Source organism: Taudactylus pleione, unplaced genomic scaffold (genome assembly GCF_031769625.1).
Source record: "Taudactylus pleione unplaced genomic scaffold, aTauple2 ptg000046l, whole genome shotgun sequence".
Classification (NCBI taxonomy): Eukaryota; Metazoa; Chordata; class Amphibia; order Anura; family Myobatrachidae; genus Taudactylus; species Taudactylus pleione.
In genome coordinates, this window is record NW_028284448.1 from 3,085,223 (window position 1) to 3,108,200 (window position 22,978).

The window sequence follows — 22,978 nt, forward strand, 5'->3', positions numbered from 1 at the left end:
TATTTTTGAATATAGAAATTGATTATTAGAAAAATTCATGCACAATCTTTATATATGCATTAGATTTTTAAAATATAGTTTTAGATGGAATAAAATTGTTCCATTATTTATATACATACCTGTTTCTTGGTGTTGGTAATTTCTGCCATAGTAGAATCTTTTTATAAGTGCAGTACCAATTTTTCTTTTTTGAATAGTGTGTTCTCCACTAGAAAGTGTCCACAGACTTAACAGGTAACTGCTGCTAATATAAATTGGTTTGTTTACATGAGCGCCTGAAAACAAGGAACTTTGGGGGTCATTCAGACCCACTCGCAAGCGGCAGTACGCTCGCAAGTGGGTCGATGTTCCCCACTGCGCATGCGCACGACGGAGGGAGCTCCGTCGTGCGCATGCGCAAAACCCGGCGAGCGACGGGGAATCCTTCGCTCGGAGTTTTGCACCAAAGGGGGCGTGCTGTCGATGGTGACTGACAGCACGCCCCCTTTGGTGGGCGTGCCGGGGGCGTGCCTACCGTCTGAAGCCGGCCCCACTGACATCACTAGTGATGTCAGTGGGAGTGATTTTGGCTCTGATAGAGCCAAAATCACTCCAGGGCTGTGGCTGAGAAACCCGACCACAGGGTTTCACTCGCAAGTCCATCTTTTTAGACGCTCGTATATGCTGTGGGTGGTGACCCACAGCTATACGAGCGTCCAGGAGGACGCTCCATTTTAATGGAGGAGGGCCCTGATTCAGAGCGAGCGCTCTGGTCAGAGCGTCCGGCTCTGAATCAGGGCCTTTGTTCCTAAGATTGTGTGTATAAGAATAAAATGCACTACTCCATTTTAATTTCTGTCCTTCGTTTTATATTCTAATAAACTTTGCTTGTCTCTACTATTTGTTTTCTCAGTAGTTAGGCCTACAAGATCTCCTGGATGGTATGCAGTTATGAGACCGGCGGACGCATGCCCGCCGGTCTCAATACAGACAGCATATTCCCGGCAAGAGATCTAACATAGGCGTCAAAATACCGACGCCTACAGTATGTTAATCCAGACGCTGGAATCCCGACAGGACGCCGAAACAATTGTCCAATGCTGAGGGTAAGTATGTATGTAGCCGGGGATGGGGGGGTTAGGTTTACACCACCCTGGGAGGATTTAGGGTTAGGCATCCGTTAGGATAGGGAAAGGGGTTAGGTTTAGGCACTAGAGGAGGGTTACTTAGGGTTAGGCACCCCCCGGGAGGTTTAGGGTGCCGGGAGGGGGGGTTAGGTTTAGGCACTTATGAGGGAGGGTTACGCACTAGGCAGGGAGGTTAGGGTTAGGCACCCTTAAAGGAGTGTTAGTGGGGGAGAGGGTTAGGAATACTTAACTTACCTCTGCTGTCAGGATCTTGTGCATCGGGCTGCCGGCGTCGGGATTTGAACCGCCAGGCTGACGTCCGGTGGTCAAACATACTCATTCCATCCTGGATATCCTCCTATATTTGAAACGGCTAGTGTAAAGGTCTACTTGCTTCTCATATATAAGGGGTGTACAATAAGTGTTATATTTACAAAGTGAACATTACATTTTTCAAGTATTCATCATAGGCGTCTATGCAAAGTTGCATGTGCTCAAACCACTGGGTGCAGCAGTTGGACCAGTCCAAAGCAGGTATGTCATCTACATGCTGAATGAAGGTCTCCATGCTGCGTTAACGTCGGAACTTCTGTGGTGGCGCACCTCCAACCTGGGGTCCAGTGGGTCGAAACTGTAGATCCTGGATATATCACTGCTTATCTCCCAGAGTTTGGGCGGCTGCAATCAAAACTTGCAAGCATGTTTCGGCTCCAAGCCACCCGATCCTCCTTCTGCTCTTGAGTCAGCTGATTGGGCACCCAGCATGCAGAAACCTTTTTTAGGCCAAGCTTTTCATGGAGTATCAAGCAGATGGATCCTAATGAGATGCCTATCTCCTCCAACTGGGCTATGATCACCCTGGTGTCCACCTCCACTGTGGCCCACATGGTAGCAACATTGTCCTCTGTGATGGACAGAGCGCTCCTCGTCTTCCAGGTCTCCCGCACTGAATTTCTGCAAACCACTCAAACACAGTGGTTCAGAACTGTGCTTCCTCCCCAAAAGCAACTCGCAGTTGGTAAAAACTCTCCTGCTGTCGCAGACCATTCTTCTGGTTGTAAAAGATCATGGCTCTCTAGTGGCCTCTGAGTTCCATAACTAGTTTCTTGAAGGAAGTGAACAAGCTGACTTCAGTTTGCAGTGCTGCTTATATACGATTCTGTGCCCCAAAATTTCACAAGAACTTTAGTCCGAGATTATAGTTCACAGCCAGAGAGTCAGATTGTGTCTACTCTACCTATGCACTGCACATTCAGAAACTTGTTGCACACCCCTCGTACTTCAGCCTTTCTGCAGTTCCTTTTAAAACAATAAAATTGCAAGGAGGGGGTATTTCTCTTCCACCTGTCTAAGTACTCACTTCTGAAATACAGATAACTGTTGGTATCCACTTGTTTAATGTTATTCTTAGGGATATATTTACAAAAGTGCAGATGTTTATAAGTGGAGATGTCGCCCAAAGCAACCAATCCTATTATCTTCTCTAAGGTGCTAGATAAATGTTAAGTAGAATCTAATTGGTCTCTTTTATTATTTTCAATATACAAGACAATCTAAGACAATCTATACTATCTTTTTTTAACTCGCATCATATGCAAAGGAAAGATTGTAATAATTTTATCTCTAATTTTCATGAATTGTTCAAAAGACTTTTTACTCCCTTTCTAAATTATTAATATATCATCAATATATCTTTTGATATAACATTTAATTTTTGAAGGAATCCTGATATAGCACCGTATATCTCTATCCCGCGCTGGGATATGCAAAGATTAAAGCTGCTCCTCCAGTGGTACTCTTGTTAGTGGGCACCTAACAATAGACAATACAACAATAGTAAACCCAGAGGGCGCTAAGTCCTTTGTGTTGCACTTTTTGTAATGTTCAATCCGAATAAGCACTGTAAATTTTCCCTCCGGTATTGCTCTTGGGGAAGTGATGTTCCTTTCTGGGTCATCAGAGTCCCAATTATGTATCGAAGCTCTTCTGAAAAAAACCCATTCACCAAATGATTCACCAAACAACAATGGCCCAAAGGCCGCGTATTACTATCAGTATACATAGTTTTTATTCTTTATATATTAGAATACTTAAAAGGATGCTTACATCATTTAAAATTAAGTGTCAATAATTGATGCCAGAGAGGGATAGTTGTAACCACACACCTACACCCATAGGTGTGAGCTCAAAGGTAAGGTCCACCCAAGATGGCGACTAGGTATGACACCCTTATTTGACAATCCTACGCATTTCGTCCTTCGCAGAGTTTTCTTCAGGTGTATTATCTTAAGTGGGTAATAATAATTATTATTAGCGGATGGTACAAAGTAATCCATTTTACTACAATAAGACAATCATGGTCTTTTTCACACTAAAGACAGAAGTACATACCAAATTAGTAAACTCAGTCAGTATTTGTTATCTCATCCCTCTGGGAATAATAAAAGCAATCCAACTTAAAAGAGCCTAATAATAAAAAAAACATAATATGTATAAATTAACTGATCCATCACATTATATTCAGAGAGTATATTAATCTATATCTCTGTGTAGTGAAATCCTTTTCTCATTTCAAATACATGAAATAACCCTCTCTGTTAAATAGGATATAAATCACTAGGTATACATCCATTAACCTTAATAGTAACACTAATATAATTGGTCAGCTAGAATGTCTTTTTAGATAATTAGTCACTTAAAAAAATCTTTGGAGAGAACCTGAATCTCAACCCTTATATACAGCAATTCAAACTACCAAATTCTTGATTTTAGTATCACACTCTAAATCCTATTTCAGCCTGACAAATATACATGTACAGAATACAGTAACTGGGGTTATAGCATTGAACCAGCAAACAGCTTAACTAATATGACTTCCTTAAAACTGCATCCACCATACACCAAGACAAGTGTGCAGTGTCCAATGCTAAAGCCTTCTTATATGTGAGTGATGCTGACATCACTTCCACATCAGTAATCCCCTATTATCAACCTTATATACTAAATAACAACTTAGTTTATTCACCCGCTCACCGCTGTTGAGAAAAGTATCGGGATCTCCTATATAGAAAGAGACCCGGTGATTTACCTCCTAAAGTGACTGAATATAACCTAAATTTATCCCCGGGACCATCATGCACCTGCCTTGGAGTTGGCAGGAGTGCGAAAATGTACTTCCTGTGTTGCGTTCCACAGAGCTGGCACGCTCTCCCACGTTGATCCTATTTTGCGTTCCAAACCCGCAACCTTACCAACTAGCAATACCAACGTGTCACCGTTGGTAAGGAAACTGGTACGCAGACTATAGGACTTCCGCCTTCCACCATTAATAGTGTAGTCATTCGGGCTTAACCCTTCGTACAGTGCTAATTTAACCATTGGTAAACATTATGCTATGCTATTTTGTTTTTGTTCAGTGCTAGACCGCCAGCTTCATAGTCACAAACATTTTTTATATATAATATAAATTAAACCGTTAATACATTTGATAACATACTGAATGTATGCATATATACATAAAAGAAATATAATAAATGCATTCTACAATTACATACAGTATCTTCTAGTTGAATCATTGTTTCATTATCATTTATTTATATGGTGCCACAAGTGTTCCGCAGCGCCTTACAAAGTACATAAACAATTTGTTGAACAGTGACTTACAGAACAATACAGGACCAGGACATGGATAATATACATTGCTACATTAGCTACCATAACACCCAGGTAAGCAACAGAGCATAAGCAACCAAGTGTTAGGTGCCCTAGTGGTGAGTAAGAAGTAGATGAAACTAAAGTAGGGAGAGGAGAGGCACAAGAGGGTAGAGGGCCCTGCTCGTAAGAGCTTACATTCTAAAAAGGAGGGGCAGACAAACAGGTTTGACACATATGGGGTAGACTGGGAGGAAGGAGCATGTAGCAGGGAGTTAGAATGACAGCTGGAAGGCTTTGATGAAGTAGTGGGTCTTGAGAGCCCGTTTGAAGGATTGCAAAGAGGTGGAGATTCTGATGGGGAGTGGGAGAGAGTTCCAAAGGTGGGTAGCAGTGCGGGCAAAATCTTGGAGGTGGGAGTGGGAGGAAGTAATCAGCTGGCATAAAGGCGGCGTGCATTAGTTGAACGAAGAGAGCGGATAGAGTGAAGGGAGATGAGATCAGAAATGAAAATGGGAGAAGATTGGGTGAGGGTTTTGTAAGCGAGCCTGAGAACCTTAAATTGGGTTCTGAAAGGGAAGTGGAGCCAGTGGAGGGTTTGTAGGAGAGGGGAGGCAGATGTAGAGCATTTGGAGAGGAAGATGAGCCGTGCAGCAGCATTAAGGAAAGACTGGAGAGGAGAGAGGTGGGATTTGGGAAGGCCAGATAGGAGGAGGTTACAGTAGTCCTATCTGGAGATGACCAGTTAGTGTATGAGGGTTTTAGTAGCATCCTGGGTGAGATAGGGTCTGATCTTGGAAATATTTTTGAGACGGAAATGACAGGACTGTGAAAGGTTCTGGATATGTGGTTTGAAGGAGAGGGAAGAGACCAGAATAACTCCAAGACAGCGCACCTTGGAACTCGAAGAGATAGTTATGCCATCAATTGATAAAGAAATAGCGGGAAGTGAGGTTATGTAGGAGGGTGGGAAGATGATCAGGTCTGTCTTAGAAATATTAAGTTTAAGAAATTGCTGGGGCATCAAGGAAGAGATGGCAGAGAGACAGTTGGAGATACGAGTCAGAAGAGAGGGGAGAGATCAGGGGAGGAAAGGTAGATTTGAGTATCATTAGCATAGAGATGATAATGGAGGTCAAAAGAGTTGATGAGTACACCTAGAGAGGAAGTATAGAGGGAGAATAGGAGAGGTCCAAGAACAGAACCTTGGGGAACCCCTACTGTAAGAGACTGGGGGGGGAGAGGAGTCATGAGAGGAAACCGAGAAAGATCGGTCAAAGATGTAGGAGGACAGCCAGGAGAGGGCAGTGTCACATAGTCCAAGGGAGTGAAAGATATGCAGCAGGAGAGGGTGGTCCACAGTGTTGAAAGCAGCAGAGAGATCAAGGAGAATGAGCAGAGAGTAGTGGCCTTTGTATTTGGCACCAAGACGGTCGTTGCTGACTTTTGTGAGGACAGTTTCAGTGGAGTGGAGAGAATGGAAGCCAGACTGAAAAGGGTTAAGGAGGGAGTGGGAGGAAAGAAAAGCGGTAAGGCGGTTGTAGACAATCCGCTCAAGGAGTTTGGAGGCAAAAGGGAGGAGAGAGAGATGGGTCGGTAGTTAGAAGGTTAGGATCAAGGGTAGGTTTTTTAAGAATGGTAGAGACAATGGCATGCTTGAATGCAGAAGGAACAGTGCCTGATGAGAGGGAGAGGTTAATGAGGTGGGCAAGATGGGAGCAGGCAGGAGAGAGGTAGGGGAGGGGATAGGATCAAGGGGGAAGGACCGGATGAGGGCCATTACTCTTCAGATACAGGGGAGAAGGATGTTAGAGTTGGTAAAGTTGATGGGGAGGGGTGATCTGGGAAAGGAGGAGGTGAAGAGCTGGGGACTGGTTGGATATTATGTCCTGACGTATGGAATCAATTTTAGATGTTAAGTAGGTAGCAAAGTCAAGGACAGAGAGCAAGGAGGGGAGAAGAGGAAGTGGTGGGCGAAGGAGGGAGTTGAAAGTGGTGAAGAGACAATGGGGATTAGAGGACTGAGAGGAGATGAGGTTCTTGGAATGACTGTTTAGAGAGGGAACTAATTGTTTGACACCTTTTCATGCCAATTCTAATAACGTGGCAGATCTTTTAAGAAAGGACACTATATTTATTCCCTAATTTAAACCCTTGGGGGATAGGGTATTCCAGGTGTAAATCCAATAAGATTCACGTTTTGATAGCGTTATTCCCTTTTACCTCCTCTGGGATCTTTTTACGTGTTCCAAAATAGTAAAGGATAGCTTTTTCACATCACACCCATTTGTTTCCAAAAAGTGTCTAGGTATACTCTGTGTTTTAAGTTTATTTTTGATATTACGAAGATGTTCGTATGCGTATCTTAGCGCTACTTTTCATTTTGCCTATATACGCTAGACCACAGCTACAACTAAATCGATAAACTAGAAACTCTGTGGTACATGTTACTATCTCTTTTAGGTTGTATACAGAACCATTTTCATGTTTCCAGGAGAATGTTTTTTTTTTTTTCTCCATATGTTTGCAGCAAATACAACAATTACATGGAAAACATACCACTCTTTTCTGTAAAAAAAAAAAAAAAACTATTGGTAGATCGGATTTCTGTTTCTGTAATTTTAATTGGTTTAAGTTTGCTAGGTGCAAGTATATTTTTTTTGTGTGTCTGCCGATTTTTTGAAAACTACTTCTGGTCTATTAGGTAAATGTGGACCGAATACTGGACCCTTAAGTAAAATGTTCCAATGTTTAACACTTTGTTAATCAGAAAGTTTTCACGATTATACTGGGTGATAAAAGGTCTCATCTGCCTTAATTTCCCCTCTTGTGTTTTATGATGTTCAACTAGTAATTCTTCCCTATCTCGGGCTGATGCCCTTAACCTTGCTTGTTCAATAATAGGTCATTTATATCCTCTTTCAATGAAATTATCTTTTAGAAGTGCTGATGGATCCCATTAAGTAACAATGTCGCTACAATTTTTTCTAAGTCTTTGAAATTGTTTGTATGATACATTGATTTTCCAAGAGGGTAGGTGGCAACTTAATGAGGGGATAAAACTATTCATGTCCACCGCCTTAAAGAATGTACAGGTTCTCACTTCCTCACCTACTATCCCTTCAAGTACTAGTTTGAGGTAGTCCATAGTGTTCTCATGATGTTTAAACGTGAACCGAAGGTTGAAATCATTTGTATGGAAGTGAGTAATGAATTGCTTAATACTAGAGTCATCTCCATGCCAGATGAATATAAGATCATAACGACGATAAAATGTAATATGTTTTTGTTCGATTATGGTATGATAAACAAATGATTCCTCCCACTCTCCCATCAGGAGATTTGCATATGATGGGGCAAATTTTGTCCCCATTGCCGTACCTCGCTGTTGCAGAAAATAGGTATTTTCAAATTCAAAAAAGTTATGTTGAAGTATAAATGTAATACTCTTTATTACAAAGTCAATTTCTGCTTTCGACTTCTTAGTATCAGAGGTTACAGCTTTACAAACTGGTTCAGCATGGGGAATCGATAGGTAAAGAGACTGCACATCAATAGTGAGCCAACGATCCCCTGGGGGCCCATACATAACCTCTCAAGGCTCTAAGGAGACTGGTAGAATCTTTAAATATGATTTTAACTCTCTAACAAAACGTTGTAATTTCAGGTCAACATGGTGGGAATGATTTGCAGTGAGAATTAATCCCTGATATTATTGGTCTTCCCAGGGGATGATTGTTATCATTATGGACCTTTGGGATATGATAAAATATAAAAACTACTGGATGTTCAATATAAATGTACTCAAATTCCCCTTTCCCAATGACAGGTTCTCCTTAGAAGCTTCAATGAATAAACTATATAATTCCTCCTGATAGATGCCAGTTGGGTTACTCAATAATTTTTTATAAGTATCTTCATCGTTTAAAATATTGTAGGCTTCCTCTAAATAAATTTTTCTGTCTTGCAGCACTACCGCCCCTCCTTTGCTGTTCTTATTATTATATCATTATCTTGTTTAATTTGTTTAACTGCTTGTTTTTCCCTCGAGTTTAGATTCCCATTGTATTCATTATCCTGTATTTTCTATTTTTCTAAAATAGTCTTTGACTCATAGAAAATGTCTAAATTACTACTTCGGGATTCAACCGGATAGAATTTGGATGGTAATGAAACTAGGTTTGACCCTAGGTTCATAACAAAGCTTAGGTGTCGGACTTTTTAAGAAATTCATCGACTAATATATTTGTTAAAGTCAATAAAGAGGTTGAATTTGTCCACATGATAATCTGGGGCGAATTTCAATTCTATTTCTAAAATCACTGTTTGTTGGCAGGATAATTTCTTCTCAGAGATGTTAATAATCCCTGTTTGTGAATTTCTTGGAGATAATATTGGGCTTTTCTTTTTGGGGGGGACCTTTCCTCCTCGTCTTCTCGTAGTATAAACCTCTTTTTATCCCCTGATGAGAATCTAGCCTCACATGTAGCTCTTCCCTTCTTTGAGAATGAGGTAGTATATGTTTTCTCCTCCCTTCTAAAAAATGGTGTTGATGAGACATTTGGAGAGGGAGACCACAGAACCTCATATCTATTATGGTAGGAAATGGTTTCACTCTGTTTACCTCCATAAGAGGGAATTCTTTCTCTTTTTCTCCCATGGTCTGGGGATCTATGGCTAAACTTTCTTCTAGGCTTCTAACTTATTTGCTGCCAATCTGATCCATATTTCTTTTGTGGAAAATTCAACCTTTTATAACGGTTGAAATTACGTGAAAAATCTTTCCTTAATCTATGGTTAGTTGGCTGGTAATTGTCCTATCATGTACACTGCCTGTCACGTAATTTTTTTTGATCTCTTAGGAATTTCTTTCGTTTCCTAGAAATAATCTCATCCTCTTAAATTATCAGCCAGGGCTATATTGTCTGTTGCCGGGGACGGGTGGTAAGACGCACTAGAGTGCAGTAGTCAACGTCTTGCTGCCGTGAGGTCAACGTACCCGGCCATCAAAATGGCAGCCATGGGGAGATGGGCACTACCCCGCCGCACCTTCCCCAGACGCAAACTTCTGGGTACGGATTCCCGTCTCTGGCTTGCTATAATTGACCACCTCGTGTGTGAGACGCACGTAGTTTAGCATTTGGTCTGTCTCTATTTGCCTCTCCCTTGGGTTTGGCAGATAGCGCACTCTATATCCTACCATTACCCCTCCGGGGCTGGTCATTTGACCCAGAGACCATATTGCTTTAGCAAATATGCGTATTTATGCATTGTATGTGACTGTATGCTAGCTGCTGTGTGCACACTGCCTTTTTTGTCAAAACTGTCGGGTACATCTATCACTGAAAAGGAGGTGTCACTGGCTAAGGAGCCAGTCTTTAGGCATCAGGCGGTGACTAAGGATTATTTTCCTCAGTCTGGGCAGCTGTCAAATCTCATGTCTGAAGCATGGGAAGTTCTCCCATTGATAGATGCTCATGTGACCAGATTAACCAGGATTTCTATGTTGCCCATTCCTGCAGCATCCTCTTTATCAAGTTTTCTAATCTGTGACCTCTTTTAATCACCTGAAATCAATGTTTTCACTATCTGGAGCTATTACCAGGCCAACTACAGCTGTAGCTTGGGTGGCCAAGGTATGAAGGATTGGACGAAATCTCTATAGGATACTATAGTTGATATGGGGGAAGTGGGAATTGACGCAGACATCCTGGCTTCTAGGGTCTCGGCTAACTTGATTGCAGCCCAAAGAGCCCTTGGGCTAAAAACCTGGAAGGCGGACGCAGGGTCTAAGAAGGCTCTGGGATCTTTGCCTTTTGCAGGGAAGGTACTTGTTGGGCCAGGGTTGGATGACATAATGGACTTCTTTGGCAACACCGAGGTCTGCTGAATTGCCATCTAGGTCTGCCTCTAGGAGGCAGTTGTCATCCCAGTCCTTTCGTCCACAGGGTAGGACAAAGAAACAGTTCTCGGCCAGACAGTCAGTTTCACAGGAAACCGCAGCCCAAGAAATCTTGGTCAACTAAACGCCCGGTTTCCAAGCCAGACGGTAAGCCTACTGTCTGATGGGGTGGGCCTCCCCCTGGACAATGTCAGAGTGGAAGCCCTACTTTTACAGTTCTCCCAGGCCTGGCAACAGACAACTACAGATGCCTGTGTGCGAGAGCTGGTCTCTCAGGGTTATACTATCACATTTCTAATGCATTCCCCTCAGAGGTTTGTTGCTACAAACCTTGCTGCAGACCCGATCAGCGCTTCAACCTACCGGGAGTCTATTGGAGCACTCCTGAGGTCAGGAGTCATAGTCCCTGTTCCTGTGACGCTAAAGGGAAGGGGTTATTATTCAAATTTATTTTTGATTAAAAAATCTGCATGTCCCGATTCCAAGATCCCACTAGGCCTTTCTCAGGTTCGAGGTAGATCAGCAACATTACCAATTCCAGGCTTTACCCCTTCGGTCTGGCCACAGACCAAGGATGATTTACCAAGATAATGGCAGTCATGACGGCTCGTCTCCGAAAACAAGGAGTTGGGATACTGCCATATCTAGACGACCTCCTGATATTGGCACAATCTCAGGAGATATTACAATGTCATCTACGGATGACCATTGCCTACAGGAGCACGGCTGGGTAATCAATTGGAAAAAATCTTTTCTTTCTCCAACTCAGCAGATGGTGCACTTGGGGGCGCTGCTGGACTCTCTTGGACAGAAGGTTCTTCTACCAGAGGACAAGATTGTGGCACTACAGTCTCATGTGCTCAATCTACTTTGCAAGCAAACCATGTCAGGTTACTTTGCTATGCAGATACTGGGCTCCATGGCAGCCACATTCGACATGGTGGCTTATGCCCAGTTCCACTTCAGGTCCCTACAGCTCTGGATCCTGGCCCAGTGGGATGGTCAGTATCATCGGTTAAAGCATCAGATGATTCGTAACCTACCAGAGGTTCGGCTCTCCCTTTCTTGGTGGCTGGAGACAACTCATTCAGACAAGGGTTGCCCATTATGGATTCCGGAATGGGTACTCCTCACCACGGACGCAAGTCTGTGAGGATGGGGAACAGTGACTGGTCATTACATCTTTCAGGGAAGGTGGAAGGACCAGGAAAGTCACTGACCAATAAATATATTGGAGCTTCGAGCAGTGCACAAAGTACTCAATCTAGCGCAGGACCTTCTTCAGGGCAGGCCTGTCCAGGTTCAGTCTGACAATGCGACAGCAGTAGCCTACATAAATAATCAAGGAGGCACACGAAGTCCGGCAGCCATGAGGGTGGTGGCAAAGATTCTGCTATGGGCAGAGGGCCATCTTCCAGCAATCTCAGCAATATTCAGTCCAGGGGTGCTCAACTGGGAGGCGGACTTCCTAAGTCGCCAGGACATACACGCTGGAGAATGGGCTCTTCATCCGGAGGTGTTTCAACTCCTGGTGGACAGGTGGGGATTACCGGATGTAGATCTCATGGCATCACGTCACAACCACAAGGTCACTAGGTACGGGTCTAGAACAAGGGACCCCTCAGCATCCTTCGTGGACGCTCTGGTGGTGAGATGGAACTTTAGGTTGGCATACCTATTTCTTATAATCTCCCTTCTCTCAAGAGTCGGCAAAGTTCAAGCAGGACAAGGGCAGGATGATACGAATAGCTCCTGTCTGGCCCTGGAGGTATTGGTTCTCCGATCTGACATGTCTATCTGTAGACAGTCCACTTCCACTGCCTCTAAGACAGGATTTGCTAATGCAGAGTGCCTGTCTTTACCAGGATTTACTTCGGCTGGCTTTGACGTCATGGCTCTTGAGGAGTCCATCTTAAAGGCCAGGGGTTTCTCTGCGGCTGTGATTCAAACGATGCTGATTCAAGGAAGCCTGCTTCTGCTCGCATCTATCACAGAATTTGGCATTCATTTTTTCTTTGGTGTTCTTACAGAAAATATGACCCTAAAGTTTTCAAGGTATCGAGAATACTGGGGTTTCTTCAGGCTGAATTAGACTTAGGTCTTCGCCTGGCTACCTTGAGTGTCCAAGTTTCGGCTTTGACCGCTTGGTTCCAGCGCAAGTTTGCTACTCTGCCGGATGTTAGAACATTTTTACAGGGGGGTTTGCGGCTGCAACCTCCATTTCTCCCACCGGGGGCACCGTGGGATTTGTCTTTGGTTCTTAGGGCACTGCAGTCGTATCCCTTTGAACCCTTGGATAAGGTGGACTTGAGATGGCTGACTGCGAAGACACTTTCTTCTCGCCATCTCTTCAGCTCGCAGAGTTTCTGACTTGGCGGCATTGTCATGTTGTTCTCCATATTTGTTGTTTCTCGTTTTTCTATATAAATGGGGAACTTGTAGTCCCGGCCGTTAAGCCTTCAGACCTGTCTACAGGTGAAGCATCCTTGGGTGTGGTTCGTGCGCTCCTTATTTACGTAGATCGGACCAGTTCCATCAGGAAATCAGATTCTCTCTTTGTGCTATATGGATTTCACAAAAAGAGGTTGGCCAGCAAACAAACAGATGTTTTGCTCGCTGGCTTCGTATGACTATTTCTCACGTCTATACACAGGCTGGTCTCCCTGCTCCTAACAGGGTGACAGCACATTCCACTCGGTCTATTGGACCATCGCGGGCAGTAAGACATGGCACCTTGGCTGAACAGCTTTGCAAGGCAGCCACTTGGTCTTCCGTTAATACGTTTATCAAATTTTATGGCGCCTCGGCTGAACAGCTTTGTAAGGCAGCCACTTGGTATTCCATTAATATGTTTATCAAATTCTATGCTTTTGATAAGTTTGCCTTCCAGGATGCTTCCTTTGGGTGGCGGATTCCCCTCTCTGTGCAGGAGCGTCCCCACCCTTAAGGGAACTGCTTTATTGTTGACACTTATGGAGTGGTACTGCTGTGGCTTTGTGGTTAGGTTTTGTTTTGATAACAGTGGGAAATAGATCAGGCAAGCCGTTACTCAGTGAGGTGTGCGGTCGTTGGGAAATAATGCACAGTCCAGTGATCTAGTGTGTAAAATCATGTTGGTGAGCGTTCAGTCATTATATCACACACGATGGGCAGACTCCTGAAATGTTGAATAAATCTATATAACTGCAAAGATAGATGCCGGGTTCCACCATTTCTTCCACAGACTATTTTGGATTAAGCTATCCATGGAAGGCACCAGCGCAAGTATAGCGTATGACGCGCTCTGAGTGCCGGGAACCACTACTTCTTATATACAGTGGTGCTTGAAAGTTTGTGAACCCTTCAGAATTTCATATATTTCTGTTGAAATTTGGCCTAAAACTACCTCAGATTTTCACACAAGTCCTAAAAGTATATAAAGAGAACCAAATCACAAGTGAGACAAAAAAAATTAGACATTTCCGGTAATTGTTGATTAGTCCTGAACATCGGCTTGGAGGAATTTTACCCCATTCCTCCGTACAAAACACCTTCAACTCTGTTATGTTGGTGGGTTTTCTCCCATGAACTGCTCGCTTCAGGTCCTTCCACAACATATCGATTGGATTAAGGTCAAGACTTTGACTTGGCCATTCCAAAACTTTAAATGTATTCTTCTTTAACCATTTTTTGGTCGAATGACTAAGCAGCTCATGGATAGATGTCCTGATATTTTCCTTTAGAAAATTCTGGTATAATTCGGAATTAATTGTCCCATCAATGATGGCCAAGTTCTCCTGGGCCAGATGCAGCAAAACAGGCCCAAACCATGATACCACCACCACCATGTTTCACAGATGGTATGAGGTTTTTATGCTGGAATGCAGTGTTCTCCTTTCTCAAAACATAACTCTTCTCATTTAAACCAAACGGGCAGCAATGTTCTTTTTGGAGAGCAGCAGCTTTTGTCCTTGTAATCCTGACATGCACACCATTGTTGTTCAGTGTCCTCCTGATGGTGGACTCATGAACATTAACATTAGCTAATGTGAGAAAGGCCTTCAGTTGCTTAGAGGTTCGCTTTTTGACCTTGCAAATTATTAGATGCCTTGCTCTTGGCATGATCTTGGTTGGTCTACCACTGCTTGGGAGGGTAATAATGGTCTGGAATTTTCTCCATTTGTACACAATCTGTCTGACTGGTGAAGTCCAAACTTTTTAGAGATGGTTTTGTTACCTTTTCCAGCCTGATGAGCATCAACTACTCTTCTTTTGAGGTTCTCCGTAATCTCCTTTGTTAGTGGCATGACACACTTCCACAAACATGTGTTGTGAACATCAGACTTTGATAGTTCCCTGTTCTTTTAAAAAGACAGTTGTCCACTCACACCTGATTGTCATCCCATAGAGTTAAAATAGCTGACTCGAATTTCACCTTCAAAATATCTGCTAAGTCTAAAGGTTCACATACTGTACATATGCCACTCACAGATATGTGATATTGAATCATTTTCCTCAAAAACAAAATAAGCATGTCTAATTTTTATGTCTCATTTGTTTGATTTGGTTCTCTTTATCCACTTTTAGGACTTGTGTGAAAATCTGAGGTAGTTTTAGGCCAAATCCCAGCAAAAATATTAAATTCTGAAGGGTTCACAAACATTCAAGTGCCACTGTATTGTGTGTGTGTACATGTATAAATATATATATATATGTGTGTGTGTGTATGTATATATATATATATATATATATATATGTGTATGTGTGTGTGTAGAGAGAGAGCTGAATCATGATGTGCTAAAACATACTTTATTGATCTTTGAAACTTTAAAGAGAAGCCCTGGTGAGTGCATTCTGCTTATGGTAAATATGAAATAAGTGTATATATATGTATATGTGTGTATATATATATATATATATATAATATTATAGGAAATGTGGATGATTTCAGCTCCAAATAGGGTACAGAACACTGTTTAGACCTGTAAAAATAATATCGACTCAAGGGATACTGAATACAGTGCACTTCCCAGTTTATATGGGTGTCAGCTTAAACAACAAGATTATGGTAGTGGCAATCTGAAATGTAGATTTAAAAAAACATGAGGTTGATACTGGGCGCCGCCAATAGTGCTTATAAGATATCTGTAATTAACAAATAATAAATAAAAACTGAATGCTAGTTCATATAGTGTCAATGTGTAAACAGATGAGAAAATAAGTGTATAATTATTTCAAAAGTGCCTAGTGCGTAAACCTGTACTATTTATCAAATTTAGATGAACAGAGTTTGCTAAATAAAACTACTTGTATATCCCTTCAAAAAGATGATGATATAGGCAATACTTACAAAGTGCTTAGTGCATCTACCATCTTCAGTCTAAAAAATTCACGATCATCCAAATATAGCAACTAAACAAGAATTTAATTACGCAAATAATCAAAAAAGAAAGACCGCCCACTGGTGCTATAAAATTCACAATGGATAAATGCAAACACATATGAAGCAAAATTTCATATCAACTGGTTAAGAAATTCATATTACTATAAATAAAATAAATAAAGTACAAGGATTGTAATAAGATTATCTTAGAAAAAGATGGTAAAAATTTAATGAAGGGAAGTAAATGGCGCTCCCAACGCTTTCCGTCTGTCTCAAGACTTTTTCAAAGGGAAGTCTTTGTCTCATTTGTTTAATTTGGTTCTCTTTATCTACTTTTAGGACTGTGTGAAAATATGAGGTAGTTTTAGGCTAAATTTCAACAAAAATAAAAAATATGAAGGGTTTACAATCTTTCAAGCACCGCTGCATGTGTATATGCGTGTGTGTGCGTGTATGTATGTATGTGTGTGTGTGTGTGTGTGTGTATATATATATATATATATATATATATATATATATATATATATATATATATCTGTGTGTGTATACTCTCCTCCATTACCTAAAATACCAATGCAGAGTGGTAGGGAGGGCAAAAAGGCATAGGAAGAAATATAGGAAAAAAATATAAACCTCTTCTATTTTTTCATGTTTTTTGTTTCCTAACAATGAAGGGGGGTTTGTTCCACTCTCCATAGTCCTTCCCGGGTGTGCCAGCATGATTTATAATTTGGTAAGCAACTGTCACAGACTTGTGTTATGACACATCATGGTTTTGCATATTTTGGTCATATTTAGATGTACCAAACAGTATTACCTGTACGGGCTTGTGATTTTATTAACTAGAATATATCTATTTATATTTTAAAGAACAAATCAATATATTATTGGGTATTAATATTTTATTGAAGCACAGTGATAGGTTCACGATTCATTTACATAGTGTAATATATATACCTGGATTTGGTTTTGTCAGGGAATGCTAGAGATGTGTTCAAAGCAGTGCGAGTCATGTATTGTGATGTAGCTATAATGATCTTTGATATTAATGTGATTGTTACATTGCATTTTGACATTACTATTCTGTGGCTTATATTGGGCATGTTTTATAGTGAAATTGTATGTCTGTGTATGTTCTGTGATCTGAATGTGTAATTACCCCTACCAGTTTCCTCTTCCAAATGGCAGCTGTGCTACTTGAAAGCACTAGGAGCAGCTGAAGTGAAGAAGATGTATGTGTGTTACATGATGAGCCATAGTTAATAGATTCCCAGCTGAAACTACTCGTGTCTGTCATAAGCGAAAAAAAAAATCTAATGTGTGAACACCATTAGTATTAATAGCAGAAAACATGCTATATGACTAAATCAGTATTCTATTTTCTTAGTAAATTTTATCTCCAAAAGAAAAATGTATGTTGGAAAGTTGCCTAAGTATACATTGGAACTAATAGTCAAAATAAATAGTAAATAGCTCAGTTTGTATGATGTTTATATTGGATTTACATGTATGAGCGTTATTGGTGATAAGTTTTCCATTTAGCTGAGAATCCCAGAGGAGAAAAAAATCTCGGAACTGGTATGACTTGTATTGCTCGTAGGAATGATTGACACAAAGTGAATAAACACTCAAAAGGGTGGAATAAATGCCTTCCTTCCCCCCTTGGCTGGCACTCATAAACAGGAGCAGATAGCATCTAAGGCATCACCTCAGCAGGGATGCAAACATGATGGGGGTTAGGAATCTGGAAGACTACATTGTGGTGTAATTAGAATTTTTCTGTGCATTAAAAAGGCATGTAGTTAAATCTTGAGGCAACAACCTACATCACCTAGAGCCAGATTGCACTTGCATTGAGAAATATGACGCACGGTGTATTGGTTGATTGAAAGTGGATAACTTGACAGCAGGTTTTTGGTCAATTGGTGACGTGAAATGGTTCACTGAATCGGATAACAGTGCATAGCATAGTGACTGATTTAAATTGATTTGTCTATGACTTCCCTCTGCACAATTACAGGGGCCCTTTAACCCTTTCTCCTCTTAGAGGGGAGGTTGTTGGGAACACCTTTTAGCAAATTTATCGTTTATTAATAAGTTAAATGTAATTGTAAACTAAAGCTGATCAGTCTTAAATTATACACTGAATTCTGAATCCTTTTTTTTCTTATTGCTTCATATATGTATTTTGTTGCCATTTTTTTGCTTAACACACAAAGATCTTTAAGAAGATTAACTGTAGAAATCTTTTTTTCTGTTTTCTTTTTTTAACTCTTAAAGTAAGAGTGTTTATGCATTTTATAATATTACTCTTGGTTTCAGTTAGTTTTTATGCCATATCATATATCAGCAAATTGTCTCTGAATTTTATATAAAACTTACAACAGAACTAATTTTTTACATCATTTGATTATCCAGTTAATTAAGTAGACTGTAATGATTTTAATTTGTGCAAATGTGACTTAATGTTTAATTGGGTGAGTGTGGGCTTTGTCTTTCGCTTAATTTTTAAATCAGTTCTGTATCTCAAATCAAATTGTTTATATTTTCAGCTTCTATGACAGCATTTCTATTTAATTTAAACTAAAGGACAGTGGTGTTATGCCTATGTTGTATTTGGTTTGTTCAGTTTTAAATATTATGAAGTGCACAATAGTCCAGTATAGTTTTGTCTTGTTTAAAAACACATTTATTTAACATTAATGGCTATAGCCCCTGCAATATAATAAAATTATACAATAACCTTTTAAAATATGTGAAAATCCCAAAAAGATAATCTGTTTCAGTTGACTGGTTTGTGTCTTTTCAATAAAGTAAATAAAAGTGTGTATGTGTATATATATTTATATATATATTTATGTATATATTTTTATATATATATATATATATATATATATATATATATATATATATATATATATATATATATAGTATCAGAATAAAGAAAGGTTGTACTTCTCTGGGAGATTTTCCCCAATATAAAGGGTCAACACACAACTAAACGTTAATTAATTTTTTCACCATTTCTAAAAATTACAGTCTATAAATGTTTCTTAAATTTACTTCCATTGTAGATCAATTTGTCATGTACTGCACTTGTATTTCGTTTAACAAATAAAATACTCTTGCCAGTTATATTCTGTTTTCAATCCAAATTTAAGTTACATAATTCTGAGTTATTCTTACAAACTTTTATTTCATATTTTATTTTCTGAAATTCTATTAACAAAATGGTTAAAAATTACTTTGCTTAACATTCAATTTATAGTAATACAAGCACTTTTACATTTTCATCATTCAAAGTTCCACATTGCTAATAATAATTTCGCTTTCATCAGTAATAAAATTAGGGTAGTCTGTGTCTGGTGAAGAGAAGCATGTGAAAGGTGACTAAATGAATCTGTATTATACATTTTGTATTACTATGGGTTTACATTCCTGACATTTAAATGAATATATTGCCACCTTGTGGGGTTCATTCCTTTTCTGTTCAAAGGGGAATTCATGATATAAAGGAGAATGCTTTTACTTGCTCCTCTTCATTACACTGGTGAGATATGTTGATAATGTGTAATTTTTCACAATTAATGAGCCCACCTGTTGTGCTGTTTTCTATGTGAACATTTATCTTAGCATGACCACTGTTAGTTTAACTGCTGATTTCCCATCTCTCTTTTATATCTGTGGGCAACAGATTTTTAAGTTATAAAGTATGATTCCATTGCTCAGTGCAGATCTGCTCTGACATTTTTTGGCAGGTGGCAGGGAAAGTACGTGGTTGACTGTTTAAACCATTAAATTTGTGCAGAATTTATTCTTTAAAACAAAAATTAATTTTCGGGCTATACTACCAGTACTGAGGTGATTCAGAGCATCCTTATGTCCTAAAACTACTGTATGTTCAAAAATCATTTGTTTATTAACATGTTTGAATATATCACTGTGTGAATTTGCACATTTTTCTTTTAAAATGTCTACATCTGTTTTAATGTTGGCATAAGAATTAATTCCTATGTATTAAGAAAAAAACTTTTTTCCCCCACTTAAGTGAGGGAAAAGAAATTTCCATATGAAGCAATTCTAAAAAAAAACAGTATTTAAAAACTACTAAATTTACAGTCTTATTTGCTTTTTTACTTTTTGTATTTATTTTTATTGCAAGATGCCTCTGCTAAATATTTTTGTTTTTGGAAAATGTACATTTCTTAGTGTACTTGTTAGGAATGTTCCAATGCCTTCATATTCCTCTAATTCATGTAGTACCTGCCATGGACCTTAGCTTGGAATTATATTGTATATCACTTAATGTGGTTGCATCCACCACTCCTTGTTCTGTAAATGCATAAAATGGATGGGTAAATGTTTTCCAAGAAGAGGAGATAGATTGCAGTTATATATCTACTTTCTATTGTTTTTCAGATGCTACAATTGTGGTGGCCTTGATCATCATGCTAAAGAATGCAATCTTCCTCCTCAGCCAAAAAAGTGCCATTACTGTCAGAGCATAATGCATATGGTAGCTCACTGTCCCCACAAGATAGTTCCACAGCATCCAGCAGCCTCTCAAGGAAGATATGAAGCAGAACAGCAACCTTCCACTTCTGCTTTTCAACGGGAAGGAGGAGGGGCTTTTGGCTATTCATCTCCATCATATTCTCAGGAGGGAAGATCAGAGCTCTCAGAACGTTCAAGCAGGTCACCGCAAGAAACCTCCTTAAGTAAGATATCTACATCTCCTGAAGAACAAAGCAGAAAGGGGCCTTCTGTTCAAAAAAGAAAAAAAACTTAGCTTTGTCTCCCTTAAACTTGCCTTCTCTGGGAAGTTCTACCTCATACAAGTACAGGGGAAGTAATTTCATTATTCGCAACTGACCTGGAATTTTAACTACTGTTGAGGAACTGTGAATTAAGAAAAATAATCTACAAATGGACATCACTCCAAGCAAACTGAACATGCAGGGTGTTTTATTTTCACCTTATTTGTGTGTGTGTGTGTGTGTGTGTGTGTGTGTGTGTATGTGTGTATGTGCGTGTGCATATATGTGTATAATGTCTCTACACACACCTTTAATTTCAAATAATGTGTATATATGGACATGTGTTTATATATTCACATCTTTCTCAGAATTCATCAGAGAGCATGAAGCAATATTAATTTGTTATTTTTACATAATTTTTTTTCCCTTCGGAACACTCCTGCGATTTATTTTATTTTACCCGCAACCAGGCTTTTTATTGTGTGTTCAATGTGTTTTTACTATATAGAAGAGTGACACCCATAGTATTAAATGTCCCAGAATAAATGAATGCATGGATGGTTGTTGTGTGTTATATATATATATATATATATATATTATATATTAGGGATGTGCAGGCTCGGATAGGTTCGAGTATGCATGCCGAGTTCGGATTTTTCCCTCCTGGACTTTCCAGGAATGATGATGTTTGTCCATGCAAGATGACGTTTTGCGTCTTTCTGAGTTCCGTTTTTTTGGAGGGAAAAATCCAAACTCGGCGTGGAGACTCGAACCTATCCGAGCCTGCACATCCCTAATATATATAAATATATATATATATATATATATATATATATATATAATGTATGTATATAAAAAAAAAATTTTTTTTTCCCCCTCTTAATTTGTTGGCAAGTGTGACCACCAGAGCAATATTTTTAGCCAACAAAGCTTTAGGTTTCATTTCAGTGGTCTTTTCTCTGATCTAGTATACAGTGTTGTGTTTAATGTTATGTATGGTATTGTGTTGGATGAAGATTGATAATGACATTCTTTAAGTTCCCTGTGTTGGCTGTAGGAGTGCAGACAGCAGTAGCACACAGATTAATGCTTCAGTTTCTGCCAACTGTTTATGATCTTAAATCATGCAATCGTTAATTTTGTGAACATGACATGAATTGTGGTATTGTACACTTCTAAATTTAAACTGCTGACTTTAATGTCATAACATAGGCACATCATCTTTAAGCCCTCAGACTCTCAAATGAAAATGGTTCAAAGGAATACTGCCTCAGACGTTAGATATAATGTGCACATCTGAATAACATCCCTTACAGGTGCACCATCTACACCAGAGTATTTCATATACCAATGCATGCATCTTGTGTTTTATAAAATAAATATAAATGATAGTTTATGAAACCTTTAGATGTCCAAACTGATGCAAACTTATAACATATAACAGAAACAATCAAAAATGTTGTATATGTATGATCTTATCAGGTGCCTTCCAAAAATGACAGCAGCAGCTCAGAGATATGGAAGTCTAGTTTGGCGGCACTCTGGATAAATAACCAGTGTTCAGTTCAACGTTTCAGCTCCCTCTATTGAGCACTGTCATCATACACACGTGTGTATGAAGTGTAATCAAGTGTTGTAACATTTCAGTTGACACAACAAAAACATTTCTGTGATGCTTAGTGGCCATGATACGACTTCAAGCCACAAAGCTTTTGTGTTTCTGAAAGTTTAAAACATGATGTGTTATATGTTCACATACAAACCTGATTAATTTGGTGGCACATAGTTTTTTGGAGAGTTTACTTCTTTGAATTGAGGTGACAATTGAGTCTCGCATATTTGTTGCGGTGTCTAATTTTTTATGTAGAACTTTGTAACAAGTGACTTACTATTTCAGTGTACAAGCCATACTGTGGCAGAACAAATTACAAACCCATTTCAGTACTTACGAATTGGCATATTAACCTGTCATCTGTGTACTTCTGTATGTGTCATATTTCTAACATTAATACCACCAAGTTAATGTGAAGTATATGATAAACCAGAAGATTTATTTTCCCTTGCACAGGGAACACTTGGCATTAGTTGGAGCTTATGATGCTCTGCACGCTTAAGAGCAAACTTAATATGATTATTATGTCTTAAGGAGGAATAAGTGGTGTTTTCCAGCAATTGCCAAAACTTAGAAGAACTGTTAATA

The 22,978-nt window shown here is 39.5% G+C and overlaps 1 protein-coding gene across 1 annotated transcript in view; it reads left to right on the forward strand.

Annotated features, from left to right (window-relative positions):
* Window positions 1–21,388, forward strand: part of LIN28B (lin-28 RNA binding posttranscriptional regulator B) — a 178,739-nt gene extending 157,351 nt beyond the window's left edge. The window contains exon 4 of the mRNA XM_088460505.1: window positions 20,441–21,388. Within this exon, the coding sequence (XP_088316631.1) occupies window positions 20,441–20,810 (370 nt within the window). The 3' untranslated portion in view covers window positions 20,811–21,388. The remainder of the gene's footprint in view (window positions 1–20,440) is intronic.
* The last annotated feature ends 1,590 nt before the right edge of the window (window positions 21,389–22,978 follow it).